This window comes from Emiliania huxleyi, assembly GCF_000372725.1.
Source record: "Emiliania huxleyi CCMP1516 chromosome Unknown EMIHUscaffold_161, whole genome shotgun sequence".
Classification (NCBI taxonomy): Eukaryota; Haptophyta; order Isochrysidales; family Noelaerhabdaceae; genus Emiliania; species Emiliania huxleyi.
The window spans coordinates 222094-236716 of NW_005200970.1; the positions used below are offsets into that span (position 1 = coordinate 222094).

At 66.0% G+C, this 14623-nt stretch overlaps 5 protein-coding genes across 5 annotated transcripts; 1 reads left to right on the top strand and 4 right to left on the bottom strand.

The window, feature by feature from the left end:
• Window positions 1–786: 786 nt before the first annotated feature.
• On the bottom strand, window positions 787–4148 carry EMIHUDRAFT_112017 (hypothetical protein; the record flags this gene model as incomplete). The annotated part of the gene is made up of 8 exons (XM_005785352.1): window positions 787–1349; window positions 2245–2452; window positions 2628–2657; window positions 2761–2827; window positions 2964–3256; window positions 3328–3414; window positions 3461–3541; window positions 3696–4148. The coding sequence occupies 8 exons, from the start codon at window positions 4146–4148 to the stop codon at window positions 787–789; spliced, it is 1782 nt and encodes a 593-aa protein (XP_005785409.1).
• A 1502-nt stretch (window positions 4149–5650) lies between these two features.
• EMIHUDRAFT_441699 (hypothetical protein) lies at window positions 5651–7140 on the bottom strand. The gene is made up of 4 exons (XM_005785353.1): window positions 6510–7140; window positions 6283–6312; window positions 6142–6188; window positions 5651–5861 (listed from the first exon to the last, which is right to left on the bottom strand). The coding sequence occupies exons 1-4, from the start codon at window positions 7134–7136 to the stop codon at window positions 5744–5746; spliced, it is 822 nt and encodes a 273-aa protein (XP_005785410.1). The 5' UTR covers window positions 7137–7140; the 3' UTR covers window positions 5651–5743.
• Window positions 7141–9087: 1947 nt separating this feature from the next.
• EMIHUDRAFT_364161 (hypothetical protein) lies at window positions 9088–9624 on the top strand. Its single transcript, XM_005785354.1, has one exon. It carries the CDS (start codon window positions 9196–9198, stop codon window positions 9388–9390), a length of 195 nt encoding a protein of 64 aa, XP_005785411.1. The 5' UTR covers window positions 9088–9195; the 3' UTR covers window positions 9391–9624.
• A 22-nt stretch (window positions 9625–9646) lies between these two features.
• EMIHUDRAFT_230164 (hypothetical protein) lies at window positions 9647–10622 on the bottom strand (the record flags this gene model as incomplete). The annotated part of the gene is made up of 3 exons (XM_005785355.1): window positions 9647–9684; window positions 10065–10476; window positions 10596–10622. The coding sequence occupies 3 exons, from the start codon at window positions 10620–10622 to the stop codon at window positions 9647–9649; spliced, it is 477 nt and encodes a 158-aa protein (XP_005785412.1).
• Window positions 10623–13219: 2597 nt separating this feature from the next.
• EMIHUDRAFT_230166 (hypothetical protein) lies at window positions 13220–14079 on the bottom strand (the record flags this gene model as incomplete). The annotated part of the gene is made up of 3 exons (XM_005785356.1): window positions 13220–13243; window positions 13339–13554; window positions 13663–14079. 3 exons carry the CDS (start codon window positions 14077–14079, stop codon window positions 13220–13222), a joined length of 657 nt encoding a protein of 218 aa, XP_005785413.1.
• Window positions 14080–14623: the final 544 nt, after the last annotated feature.

Consider the following 14623-nt stretch of genomic DNA (forward strand, 5'->3'; position numbering starts at 1 on the left):
TCGGCCCCGACGGGGCGCCCTTCTGACGCGTCGTCCCACGCGACACAGCGTGTGACGCTCGTCAACAAGCGGCTGGCAAAGGCGGGGCTCGCGTTTGTTCCTCCGGCACGGATCGACCTTATGACGCCTCGCGACCACCAGTTCCGGCGCGCGCCCCGTGCACCGGCACCGCCCGCCCACACTGCGCACCGCCCCCACCGCCACTCTTGCGCCCCGCCCAGCCTTGCGCCCGACACCTCGCGGCGGGAGCGCCGCCGCCAAAGGCCACCCGTGCGCGGCGCAGGATCGAGGCTGCGCTCGGGGCTGGCCCGCGTCATCCTCCGGTGCGCGAGACTGCGCGGCGGGCGGCGCGAGGAGGGCGTGGTGTGGACGGCGCCCCGCTCACGCCGCCACGCCCGTGGAGCAGGCGCGCGAGCCTTTCGACGAGGAGCCCCTCGCCGCGCTGAGCCGGCTTTTTCCGCGAAAGAGGCTCTCCCGGCTAGAGATGCGGCAGATCTCCCCGTATCTCCCCATACCTGCCCACGCTACCCCCTGTCCGGGAGGCCCTCGGCAGTAGAGGTGCGGGAGACCGCCGACGGCTCCAGCCAGCGCTGAGGCCGACGTGCGCATCCACTCCAACACCACTCTGGTGCTGAATCACGCCTCGCTCTCCTCCCATCTCCCACCTCTGGTGCTGAGACACAACCCGCTCTCCGCCAAGACCAATCTTGTGCTGCATCACACACACCTCTCCCCTCGGCTGCGTCGCATGTTGCACCGCGCTCGACCTCCGCCACTCAGCCGAGATCACCCGAGATCACCCGAGATTACTCTGGTGTGCTCGCGCTGCAGGCAAATGCCCGACGACCCGCCCGCGGTAGGGACCAGCGAGGCAGCGGCGGCGAAGGCGGCGGCAAAGGCGGCGGCAAAGGCGGCGGCGAAGGCGGCGGCGAAGGCGGCGGCGAGAGCGGCATCCGAGCCGCTTGCTGCTGCGCCGCCCTCCGCGCCGCCCTCCGCGGCGGCGGCTGCAAAGGCGGCGCCAGCGCGCCAACCGCGGAAGGGCGCGCCGCCGCCGTCCTCCCGGAAGGGCGCGGCGTCGCAGCCGTCGCCGCGGAAGGGCGTGCCGAAGGGCGCCGCACCACCCGCCTCTCTGCGGAAGACTGCCGCACCGCCGCCGCCACCGGCGCGCAAGGGGGATCCAGCGCCAAGGGCGCCGAGGGCGGCTTCAGCGCCGAGGGCGGCTTCGGCGCCGAGGGCAGCGGCGGCGCCGCGGGCAGCGGCGGCGCCGAGGGCAGCGGCGGCGCCGAGGGCAGCTTCAGCGCCGCGGGCGGCGGCGGCGCCACCTCCACCGCCCCGGAAGGCACAGCCGCCTGCGCTGAAGGGGTCGGGCGCAGCTCCTCCGGCGATCAAGGGCGGTTCGTTGCCACGTGTGAAGGCGAGGGGTGGATGAGTCGCGGTGCTGCGTGCTGCTAGGCGATCAAGGGCGGGTCGTCGTCCCGCAGGAAGAAGGCGGGCGGGAGGGTGAGGCTGGCGCTGCCCGCGGTCGCCGAGAACGCGCCGGTCCTCGAGTGAAGAGAGAGGGGGAGGCTGCCTTCCTCACGCGATTATTGGCGCCGGGGCCCTCTGATGCGTCCTCTCCCCGCCAGAGCCTCACCGCGCTCTACGTCGATGGTACCTCCACCTCATTGAGAGCCACCGGCACCGCGGCGCCCTATTTATTCATATTCTGCCAAATTCCGCCCGCGCGCGTGAGACAGCGCTGCTTTTTCTCTTGTCTAGAGCGCAGGTTTCTCTTTTGTGTCAGAGATTGAGAGCGCGACACCGTAATTCTCATCTAGACACAAAACTCTCTCTCTCCCCCAGTCTGCGCCCGGCCGCCGGGCCGGGGGCCCTTCGGCTTCGCCACCTCCGGAGAGCCCGGCCTTGCTGCACTTTGAATGCCGTGGGGCTCCTGTCGTTAGACGTGGAGACGCGAGGGTTGCCCCCCCTTGCCCCACCACCTCGTGTGTGTGGAGAAGTTTACCTTACCTTACCTTACCTTAGCCCAGCCTCGGCCGCGCGAACGTCGCTGCGCGGCCCGCGGGCCCCGGCCGCGCGCTGCGTCGGCGCCAAAACGGAGGCGAGCTCGCGGCGCGGCCGCTGCGGCAAAACATCAACGTCCCCTTCTCCTTCTCGTCTCGTCTCGTCTCGTCTTGTCGCGGGCGCGCACGTGCGCGAGGCGCGCCAAGGTCGCCGCGTTCGCTCCGCGAAGGCCGCGATTCGAACCCGGAGCCACCGGCGGCTCCTTGGCGGCGGGATCGCGGCGCGCGGCGGCGAGCAGATCGAGGTAGCTGCGCGTTGCGAGGTCGGCGTCGCTAAGGGAGCGGAGCATCGCGCGCTGCGGCTGCGAGTAGCCGTAGTGCTCGAAGACGCCGTCGGCGGAGAGGCAGAGGGGGACGGCGGCGCGGCCCCAGTCGATGTTGAGCATGTGCACCTACGTTTGGCCGCTTTGTGTATCTCGAGACCTCGAGAGAAGGCCGCCCGCAGGCCTCCCCGAGGGCCCAAGTCAAGAATTGGCTTTCTTTTGGCGGGCAACACCACGAGTTGAGCCGTCCTCCTCCCCCGCGGCATGGAATGAGCTACTCGGCCGACGCTGAGAGCGCGTGCACCTCGAAGGCGCCGTTGTCGTCGGGCACGACCTGCGGAAGCTAGCGAGAGGAGATATGCGGGAGATATGGGGGAGATGTGGGGGAGATGTGGGGACGATATTGGGGGAGATGTGGGGGAGATACCGGGCACGACCTGCGAGAGCTCGCCGAGGGACGCGTTGAGCGCCTTGATCGACGGCTCAAGCGGCGCATGCACGAACCTGTTCACAGCTGGGCGTGTGAAGAGACGCCGTTCACACCCGACGGCTCAAGCGGCGCGTGCGGGAACCTGTTCACAGCTGGAGGTGTGAAGAGACGCCGTCCACACCCGACGGCTCTAGCGGCGCATGCACGAACCAGCGCCGGTCCGCGAGAAACGGGCGGTTGCTCCAGTTGGCGTCGGTCGAGGAGAAGCAGCGCATCGTCGGCCGGCGCACGCAAGTGGCCATGAGGACGGCACCGCGCGCCGGCATGTCAACGTCGCAGTAAAAGTTGCGCCAGTTGGGCGAGCGGGCCCAGCTGCCGCCGTGGAGGCGGTACCGGCACTCGCGGTGCGGCGTGGCGGAGGCGGCGGAGCAGCACGGCGCGTCGAGGCCGCCCGGCTGGTTGATGGTCGCTCGCGACTGCAGCCGCGTGAGCGGGAGGCCCGCCTGCGGGGGGAGATATGGGGGAGATATGGGGGAGATTTGGGGAGAGGTTCCGCTTCTAGTGTGGCATCGACCCCCCGCAGCAGCGCCGCCGCCTCGAGCTGCGCGCGGAGCGAGTCGGGCGGCACGCCGACCACGAAGTCGCCCTCAAGGAAGAGCACCTAGGGGTAGTTGATTCACCCAACTGATTCTTAATTAGGCACACACCACGAAGTCAGCCTCGAGGAAGAGCACCTGCTCTGTCGAGAGTGCCTGGAAGAGGAAGCTCATCGCCGTGCCGACCGTCACCTAAACACACGTGATGTTTGGTTAAAGCAAGGCGAAATGCATCGCTAGAAAGAAATGCATCTGCCCACCCCGTCAGGTGGGGGCAGTCGGTCCTTCTCCCCTCCCTCGTCTGGCGCGTGCGTCTCTGTCTTTCTGTCTTTCTGCCGACAGCCACCGTCTCGCCGGAGAGCGCGACGTCCGGGGCGACGGGCGCGTACGCCGAGTCGCGCGGCCTGCTCTTGCTGCCGCCCGCGACCGCGTTCAGGTGCGCTCTGGGATTTTCGCGGTTGATGATGGGGAAGCGGTGCGGCGCGGCAAACACGGCGGCTGGCGTGAGGATGCCAAAGCCGTACGAGGCGCCCAGTGCACGGCACTCCGCGTTCGGATCGTTGAGGAAGAGGAGCTTCTCGGACGCCAGCTGCAGGAGGCCGGACTGCCGGTACGAGAGCAGCGCGAGCCGGAAGATCTGCGCCTTCATGTACTCGGGACGGTACCCCTGGCTGCAAGTGTGCGTGACACCGAGGCCGATGGAGAGCGGCCGAGGCGCGGTAGAGTTGCCTGGGCGGCCGCAGACCGGCTGCTTGGGAACAGCTCTCGCACCCGCTCGGGCCTGTGAGCGTCGCGGCATAGCTCGGGGTCAGCGACGCGCAGTGCGGCAGCGCGACGCCGGCTCTTGGAGACACAAGAGTGTGACGCAAAAACAAGAAAAACCGCGGTGTTCTTGGCTTCTTTCTTGGTATCCATTATTGGCAAACAAAGAACCCGCCCCGGGGGGGGGGGGTACGGGGACGAAACCGCGCGCCTCCCCCACCCTTCTCTGACTGGTCCGTTTAGCGCCGCCTATATACTGGGCAAGAGCACTCACGTTTCATGCCTACAGCGCCAGACTTTGTTGCTGCAGCCCTGCGGGCGATTGGTGTCGCCCGCCTCAGCCTCGATACGCCGATCCTCGAGCTTGGCCTCTCCTCTGTGCAGCTGGCTTTCCTTGACGACGCAGTGCACAAGGCCCGCAAATAAGCGGCCAATGCCGCCGTTTCTCCAGCCCCCTCCACCACGAGCCACATGCCACACCCCTCCCTCTCTCGAGCCTCCGATCCCTGCCGACACCGCTGCCTCTCCACGCCTCCGCTGGATTCCCGTAGCCCTGCCTCACCACAACGCCCTGCTGCGCTCCTGTCTGGAGTGGGCGATCGATCATGCTCCCACGTGAATTAAGGGGGGAGTGCCGGATCCGCCCCCAACATTACAACCGTCAATGCCATTTTGTACATTCATCAACTCATGTACGATAGTTAACGATAGTGCCTGTGGCACGACTATACAATTAGGTGACGCAATAACGGCATCACTGAACTATGTATAGTATAAGTCAGCCAGTAACGGGCTAACGGCGCGCCGGCCGGGGCACCGCGCAGACGGCGCAGAGTGAGAGCGTAATCAGGAATTAATCTATAGTCAGGATTTTTATTATATTAGCAAGCAACCCAATGGGCGCCCGGCCGGGGTGGCTTGCGGGGTGGTTGGCTTCTCATAAATCATTGGCCCGCAAAGTGAGCCTCGCAACCATACAGCCATGCAAGTTTCAATGCAGGTGGGCTTGAGTTGACAACAGGTACAGGTACCCGAACATATCATCCTGGCATAGCAGAGCATCGTGCTCCCGCAGGAGGTTGGACGTTAACCAACCGCGGCCTCAGAGAACTCGTGTTCAACATGAAATGGTAGTACGCATAACTCCGGCGGCGAGCTCGAGCGTAGCATCTTAATCCCGAACCACAATTTGCGCCGGACGATTCGAGAGTGGCAGGAGGCGCGGACGGCACTTTGAGCCCCCAGCGCGGCGAAGAGTGGCGTCTAGCGCAAGGGGGGCAAGCGAAGGGACCGCGCCGCGCACGGACCCACGGCGCCGGGGTGGTGCTTGACTATGACGATAGGATGTACGACGGAGGTGCAGAATACCTGTCCGCTGTCGCGCCAGCCCGGGTTTTTCCGAAATGCTTTCTCTACAATCATGTGTAGTGATGCACCAGTCGCGTGTCGCGCGACTGCTCTCCTGCGAAAGCCGTACACTCGGTACTCCCTTCGGGCACATACGAAACTCACCTCTCCGTATGATCTCCGTGTTTGGGTGCACATCACGGACACCAAAAGCAAGAAACACACGAAGCAAGAGGCGGTAACGCGGACAAGGAGTCTAGAGTCCAACCACAGCGCATGCCATCGTCAGACGCCTTTGCCCATGAGCAGCAGAGTCGACGGGACGGACTCGAGCTGCAGCTCCGCGCCTCCCGGCTTCACGCGTAGCGCGCTCGCGCCCTCGTCGGCAAACACCGCGCGGTACCTGTTTGTTGTGTGTGTGTGTGTGTGTGTGTGTGTGTGTGTGTGTGTGTGTGTGTGTGTGTGTGTGTGTTGGGGGGGGGGGGGGGAGGCTCTTCCCTGGCTCTCGGCTATCTCTCTCGGCTATCTCTCTCGGCGATCTCTCGGCAGAATCTCGGCAGCACCTCGGCTGCATCTCGTCAGCATCTCGGCAGCATCTCGGCAGCATCTCGGCAGCATCTCGGCTGCCTCTCGGCAGCATCTCGGCGGCATCTCGGCTGCATCTCGGCTGCATCTCGGCGCACCCGGCGGCCTCGTACAGCTTGCGAGCGGGCGCGTTTGCCAGCTCCACCTGCAGCACGATCGCATAATCTCGGTAATATCGTGTATCCTCGTGCAATCTCGTGTAATCTCGTGTAATCTCGTGCGATCTCGTGCAGCTCCACCTGCAGCATGATCGCGGGCAGCTCCCAGTCCTAGAAGCAGAAGACGCCGACATGAGGGCGGGAGCACGGCACTGTGCAGTGTACCCATGCCTTCACGCGACTACGGGCGGGATGACGAATACATTGAATGCAGCGGAATGCAGCGGAATACGTGTCGTCTCGAGCGCTGGTTGGGAGACAAGAAGACGGAAGACAGGAAGACGGACTCGGCTTCTATGCTCCCGCGCGTCCGCCGCCTCGTCGCACCGCGCACACAGCCGGCGGCCAAGACCGCTGCCGCGCGCGGCTGGCGCGACGGCGAGGTTGGCGAGGAGGGCGAGGCATTTGTACTCTGGGAAGAGCGCCTCTGTCAGCTCCGCCGCACTCATCTTGCGGTACGTGCCCCGCTCGCGCGCCCCCATCGAGTTGAGCTCGTCGCTAAACAGCTTCTCCGACTGCGCGCGCGAGAGGACGCGGCCGCGCGACGGGTCGACGAGCGCCATCTCGACGCCGACACACCCGGCGATGGCGCCACTGCTCGGGTCCTCCGCCACAAAGAGCGACGAGCGGAGCCTCCGAGCGCCGACCGTCTCGCCGTACCGAGCGATCATGTCGTCCCGCTGCAGCGCGGCGAGCTGGTCGCGGTCGCGGTCTGTGAGCGCGCCGCCAGTGTCCGTGGTTGTGCTCGCCGCCCAGAAGCCCTCGACGAAGAAGCGAGCGGCGCGGTCGAGAGAGGCGTCGTCGCCTCGGACCGAAGTGATCTCGAAGGCGATGGAGGCGGCAGCAACGGGCTGGGGCAGCCGAGTACTAAGAACGCCGTCGATGCCGCGCTGAATTGAGAAGGAGAGAGCGCAGCAGCTCAGCGCGGAGAGCATCGCGATCGGCGCTTCCCGAGTAGTGTGCGCTGCGGAGTGCTGAAAATAAAAAAAGGCAAAAGCGCGACGCTGCCTTTTTGCGCCACTCGCTCGCGGCGGCGGGAGACATGGCCGCCGATGCGGCTCGCACTCGCTCGGCGGGCCTCCGTCCCACAGCCGCTCGGGCGAGAGAGAGAGAATGCCAGTGGTCGGCCTGGCGCTGCGCTGCTCGCACCACAAAGCTGCGACACACCATTCTCAACCCATTTTGCCTCATGGAGCCAGTCGAACCCCGGTCCCAACGAGGTTTTCCGAGCGAACCGTTTTTTCTGGGTCCGCGACGGCGGTCGGCGCACCCCCGTCTCGAACGTGTGTGCTCTCTGTCTGTCTGTCAGCTGTTTCGGCTAAGTCGTTTTGTACCGGATTTCAATGTTAGTGGCAAAACCGCGGAACCAAAAATGGCGTTTAATTTCGCGCACCTGCTGTCCGCCGCCTGCGGCGGCGCTCCGCGCCGCTTGGGGCGCCTGCGGCGCCCCTGGGCGCGCTGCGCGCGCCTGTTTTGGGGGGGCTACCAGCACCGAAAAAGTGCCGTTTTTTCGCAAATGGCGGATGCGCCGCCGGCGCCGCTCTCCTGGCAGAGCCTCGCGGAGAGCGGGCGGCTCGCCCGCGCGCTTGACAGGGAGAGCGCAGCCGACCCGCACCTCCGAAAGCTCCGCCTCACCCTCGAGCCCAAAGCGCAGCTGCACACGCTGCGGCTCAAAATGCCGTGCGACTGCGGGAGCTGCATCGTCAAGGCGCAGGTGAAGGCGGGCGCCTCCTGCCTGGTGCTGGTCTGGAACGACGAGAAGCAGAAGTGCTCGCTCCGCCTCAAAGAGCTCGCGGACGCCGCGCCAAGCGAGGGGCCGCCTGCGCCCGCCGCCGGCGTTGTGGCTGCAGAGGCGGACACTCAAGCGGCGGCAAGCACTGCCACTGCCGAGGCGGTGGGCGGCGCGGGCGGCGCGGGCGGCGCGGGCGGCGCGGGCGGCGCGGGCGGCGCGGGGGGTGGGGGCGGTGGCGGCGACGAGGAGGCCGGCGGTGGCGGCTACAAGGGGGTAACCAAGAGCACCGTGGTGCAGGCTGGCCGCTACCAGGCGCAGCACCATGTGGGTGGACGGACTGTCTTCCTCGGCCGCTTCGACACTGCGGTGGAGGCGGCGGTGGCGAGGCGCCGGAAGCGGGCTCGGCGGTGGCGGCAGCAGCAGGGCAGGCGTCGGCGGAGGAGGCGGAGGGGCTGCGGCTGCACCTCTCTAACAGAGGTGGCGCCACCGGGTACAAGGGGGTGATCAAGAACGCCTCCGGCCGCTTCGAGGCGCGGCAGACGGCTGACGGTGGACGTGCACACATTGGCACCTTCGACACGGCGTTGGAGGCGGCGGTGGCGTTCGCGCGCGCGGTCGGCGAGTACCAGCCTCCGGCAGTGGCGGCGGAGGCGGAGGGCTTGCGGCTGCACCTCTCGAGCAGCAGCAGCACCGGCTACACGGGAGTGCGCGAGATCAGTGGCCGCTTCCAGGCAATGGGCACGGTGGGCGGAAGGCAGGTCTACCTGGGCACCTTCGACACGGCGGTGGAGGCGGCGGTGGCGTACGCGCGCACGGTCGGCGAGGCGCCGGAGCGCCAGGCAGAGGCTGCGCTTCCTCGCCCGGCTCCGCTGCCCTCCTCCTACGGCGGCGGCGGCACCGGCGCCCGGCCCCGCCCAGCAAAGCGCCCGCTCGAGCCGACCGACGCGCCGCCGCCGAAGCGGCGCTCAAGCCGCGCCGCCGCCGCCCCCTCGACTGCCTCCTCCTCCTCCACCCCTCCCGCCGCTTCCTCCTCTTCTTCCTCCTCCTCTGCCGCCACCGCCGCCACCGCACCCACCGCACTGGCCGCGCCCGCCACCGCCGCCCGCACCGCAGCCGCCGCCTCCACCTCTACTGCCGCCGCCGCCGCCCCCTCCTCCACCGCCGCCCCTGCCGGCCCCTCCCCGCTCTCGAGCCGCCTGTTCACGACCACGCCGGACGGGCGCACCGTGCTGAGGGAAACGCCCCCTCCGCCCACGGGCGGCATGGCGGCCGTCGCCGCGGCGCTGGCGCAGGTCAACCTGCAGGCCTACGCCGCCGCCTTTGACGCCGAGGGCTACGACGACATCTCGTTCTTGCGCGGACTGGACGCCGCCGATCGGGCGGACGTGGCCAAGGAGACGGGGATGAAGCCCGGGCACGCGGGCAGGTTTGTCAAGTTCGGCTTCGAGCCGCCATGAGCGAGCCCGCCGCTAGGGGCCCAGGGATGAGAGGGTCGGGTCCCGACAGGGGCTCTGTCCCAGTACAGGTTTCGAGTGCTTAGTGTGCACCGACTGGGATGCGCGAGCATGTTGCGGAAGGTTTTCTCTCCGACCACCGTGCGGAACCTATCGACGGGAGGTCGTTTGTACAGTACTGGCAGTAGCAGGTGTACGGCATACCGAGCATACGTTACCAATAAGATCTAAGGCGCGTGTTTTGGATAAGTGGTACAAGCTACAACTGGACCGACGACTCGCGATCGTCCGAAAACGCTAAGACCGGCGCGATGAGGCTTGAGGCATGGAAAACCCATGAGGGCCGGAGGGAGCAAAAAAGAAAAACATGTGTCGGCCTCGGGAGGCGGCGACGGGAGCGGTGCAGAGGTGGATCTAGCTCAATGATGAGGCTACGGCGCGCATAATGAAGAGAGAGGAACACATCGAGTGGCTGAGGAAGCTCTTCACTGGGTGGAAAGAGGCTCGGCCGGCCTTGAGGGAGTCGCGGAGGAGGAGGGATCACGCAGGCAACGCAGGGACGGGCCAACAGCCGCAGCCAGTGGGACGAACGAGGGCCGCGACGGCGGCTCAAGCGGGAGGGAGCGGAGACGGTGGGCAGCGAGCGAAGTGGGTGAGACTGATGATGCTCCTTCGACTTAGGGAGCGGTTCAGCTGCTGGGCGGGCTTCAGGCTGGTGCTCACGCGAAAAGGAATCGACGCGATGTGCAAAGCATACAAGAAGGGGAGAAGGAAGAGGACGGACACCGTAGCAATGCGGAGGTCCATGCGCACCTTTTCTAGTGCTTGCGCCCGCCGTTGCGCCTCCAGCATGGCTTCCATTTGCTTGAGACGCTCAGCCAGCTGTCGCTGCTGCTGCAGGAGCGAGAGGTCAACAGTTGTCGGCTCCTCTGCCGCCGTCTCTTGCGACGCGAGCGAGGCGGCGAGCGACGTGAGCGAGGCGGCGGGCTCTGAGGTGACGCTCGTCCCGATACAGGTGTGCCCGACCGCGGTCCAGCTTCCGCTGACGGCGGCGCTGACGGCCCCGCGGAAGACCGCGCGTAGCGACGCCTTGACGATCGAGATGAGCGCGCTTGAAGCTCGCCCACCTACTGCCACACACACACACACACACACACACTTGGGTGAGTGAGTGAGTATTCTTGATACGAAACCACGACGACACACACCAGTCGACTCGCATCGGTTGCCTCCATGAACGGCGGAGCTATTCTCGCGCCCACACCACACCTGGCTCCAACGTGGACACGCCCATAGCTGGGGACACTACTAGGTCACGCATGGCATCAGAAGTTTTATCTCTGGGCCCCGAAACGCATCTCTAGCAGCGTCGTTACGCATACGCCCTCCCCTGCTCCTGGGCGCATGCGCCTCACATCTCGCCAGAGCATAAGCTCTTGGTGTGCAGCGAGACGAGTTTTTTGCCACACACTACACACACACTCGCGGCCAAAGGAGATCCACCTCGATAGGATCGTGTCCTGACCAACACCCCGGGATCGTGCCAAAGCCCTCACTTGTAGTGAGCGTCGGGCTGGTGGTCGACACCGAGTTTGAAAGTCAGAACCGAAGAGGCACACTAATGCTCATCCGCCGAACGTCTAGGTAGCGATATGGTTTGGTACCTAGGGTGTGTAGACCGCGCCGGCGGCCCAGGGAAGTACGACTCCGCGTCGACGTCCAACAGCGTCTCCTACGCATTTGCGAATCACGCAACTTGCCGCCGGTCCTGCGACGTCGACGCTTTCTGCGTCGGCTACAGCTTTTACGCTCCGCTCGTCGGAGGTCAGGTCGAGTGCAAGACCTATAAGGCGCAAGCACCGGAGGACGCGATTGCGGGCGCAACGCCCTCGAGCGGCACGACGTGCTACGAAAAAATATATTCACCGCCTCCGCCCTCGCCGCCGCCTCCTTCGCCGCCCCCACCCTCCTCGCCTCCGCTTCCGCCTCTGTCGCCCTCGCCTTCCCCGCCACCACCTCCTGCACCGCCGCCTCAGCCGCCGCCGCCGCTGCCGCCGCCGTCGCCGCCAGGGGTGACAAAGCCAAACCCACCGCCGCCGATGCCGCCCTGGCCGCCGGGGCAGCGGCCAGAACCTCCCCCGCCCCCGCTACCGCCGCCGCCACAGCCACCGCCCCCGCCGTCGCCGCCGTCGCCGCCTCTCTCGCCTCCAGCAACGCCGCCGAAGCCGCCGCCGCCGAAGCCGCCGGCGAAGCCGCCGCCTCTCTCGCCTCCAGCAACGCCGCCGCCGCCGCCGCCGCCGCCACCAAAGCCGCCGCCGCCGCCACCAAAGCCGCCGCCGCCGCCGCCGCCGCCGCCGCCGCTCGCCCCACCCCCACCCTTCTACGCCGACTTTGTAGAGAAGCTCGGCGGGACGGTGGCGCCCGTCCTCAAGGAGCTGGAAACGGAGCTGGGCGCGCTGCTCCCTGAGCGGTGGGCCCAGAAGGTCGCCGAACACGGGAGCGCGGTGCGCGAGTGGAGCCTGCGCCCCCTCGGCGACTCGCTAAAGCTAAAATTGGACGACCGGAACCGGACATCCACTCCGAGTGCTCCCCCCCCCCTCCTTCGCGATCACGTGGTAAAGGCGGGCCGAGCCATCCTCGCCAATTCCCCGCTGGAGTTGGCGCTGGGAGTAGCCGGGTGGCTCTTCCTGGCGCTCTCTGCTTCTACCGCTGCTGCTGCCGGCGGCGCGAGCCGCCTCACAAGCGGCTCGTGGAGCCCGACGAGGAGGAGGCGCGGGGCGGCATGCCAAGTCCGCGGCCGAAGCGCCGCTCCAATGCCGAGCTGGCGGAGCAGGTGGCGGAGCTGAAGCTTGGGATGAAGGAGGTGGGGGCGCTGGTGCTGCGCCTCGCCTTGTGGGCGCGGGCCGCGAGGTCTGAGCGGGAGAGGCTCGACGTTGCCACGCGCGAGCGGCAAGCCGTTTCCAGCTGCAGTCCTAGTGTGGACGGTTTTTTTGCGGTATCTTGATGTATCTCTCCAATATCTGACTGTATCTCCCCGTATCTCCTTGCATCTCCTCGCATCTCCCCGTATCTGCCCGTATCTGCCCGTATCTGCCCGTATCTGCCCGTATCTGCCCGTATCTGCCCGTATCTGCCCGTATCTGCCCGTATCTCGATATCCTGGTATCTGATCCCGGTATCTCCCGGTATCTCCCGGTATCCCGCCATATCCCGCCATATCCCGCCATATCCCGCCGCGGATACCGCGAAAAAAACCGTCCACACCAGGGATAGCTGCATCGGCGGCGCCGCGGCTCTGTCGCGCCCCGGCGAGGGCCGAGGCTTGCGCGCACTTTGCGCGGGTGTGGGGGGGCTTTCTTTGAAGGAAGGTAGGGGATACCGTGTGTGTGACACACACACACACACACCACACACACACACACACACACACACACACACACACACACACACACACACACACACACACACACACACACACACACACACACACACACGGGATACCGGCCCTTAAATTGTAATGAAGAAGAATTTAAACAAAACAACTCTCTCGCACAGCACAGCCAAAAACTCAGGGGTGGCAGGGGCGGCGCCGGCGGCACAGCCACAGGAGTCTCCCACATACTATGCGGGCCTCGCTAGAGGTGCGTCCTGTGTGTGTCCTCGCACCTCGGCGAACAAACTACAAAGAAATGTGCTAGAATTTACAACAAAACTGATTCGTCTGAAAGGAGCTCCTCCCATCTCCCTCGTGTTTGGCGGGAATCTTTTCTTTCTTTCTTTCTTTGGACTTTAATGTATCTCTCGGACCGAGGCACCCCACACAAATAAAGAATTAAATCACGCGCCCCGCGAAACGCTACCGGAACCACACGTGGCGGCGCGGGCCGCCCACCGCAGGAAGCCGACGGCCCCCTGACCGCGGCTGCGCCCTGCTCGTGACGCTCGCGTCACCCGCGTCGCTCGCGTCGTCTCATGCACGCCGTGTCCGTCCGACGCCAGGATTGAGAGCAGGCACACAGCCCACTCCCATGCCTGAGGCAGGTGAGGGTGCGAGAGGACGTGCATCGCAATGCGCACAGCGTCAGCGGCAACGACTGCGGCGCCGTCAGTGAGCGCCAACGAACATAGAGCTTTGAGGGCCAGCTCGCACAGCTCGTCCGAGCGCTCCTGCGACTCGAGCGACTCGCCAGCTGGCACGGGAGGGAACGTGTCCAGGAGCCGCACCAAAGCAGCAGGCAGCCCGCAGCGGCCCGCGGCCGCCGCCGGCGAGTCCACGAGTATCGCGATCGGCCTCACGGCAAAGGCCACCATGGAGAGTTCGGGGCAGAAGGGGCCGCTATCGTAGGACAGCGTCTCGAGGGCAAGCTCAACGATGACCTGCACCGCCTCTGGGACAACCGCGTCGACATCGAAGAAATGTGCTCGTCGCCGATCGCGAGCGGCGCAGAACGCTCGACCGGCAAGCACCTCGATCACGCAGAGGGCGTGGAACACGACCGTGTCGTGCTGCCCGTACGGCTCGGGCGGAACGTTGGGATACAAGCGCATCAGCGACACGGCCAGCCGGATCCAGCCCGCCACCTGATCATCCGCAGGCTCAAAGGGGATGCTTCCCTCATGCAAGGTTCCCAAAACCTTGATCACGAGGTCCTCCTTCGCTCGGTGGACGTCGCTCTCGAGCAGGCACCGCATCACAAATGCGTAGTCCTCCAGGTCGAGCGTCGAATGGTCTTCACATCGGTCTAGGTCGTGCAAGAGGGTGACGGCGTGTTCGATGCAGTGGACCGAGCCAAAACCTGAATATGTGTGCAGTGCTCGCACTGCCGCAACGCACTGGGTGATGCAGAAGCGCCCTACCCGACGTCGTCAAATGTCGCCCGCCTGTCCTTCCCCCCGTTCTCGTCTGGTAATCTCATCTTATTATCCCATCGATGCTTGAGGCTGGCTACTGCCACTTCGCTCCACAACCGTCCCGCCACCCCTGCCGTGTGCGACCCCGGCCTCACTGTCTTTCGATATTGCTCGCACACCCACTCGTGCGCGCTCTTACACATGTGTCCGTACGTCCGTCGGTCCACTATCTCCCTCTTCTCTGCGTTCTCTGCCGCCTCCCTTCGCACCGTGTACATGCATGGCCGCGTCCGCACCGCTTCCCGCACCACTTTCGAGGCGTCCTCCGTGTCGTTATCCCCGAGGTGTGCTGTCGCCACCGCGTCCGCGTAAGCGTTGCAGGCTA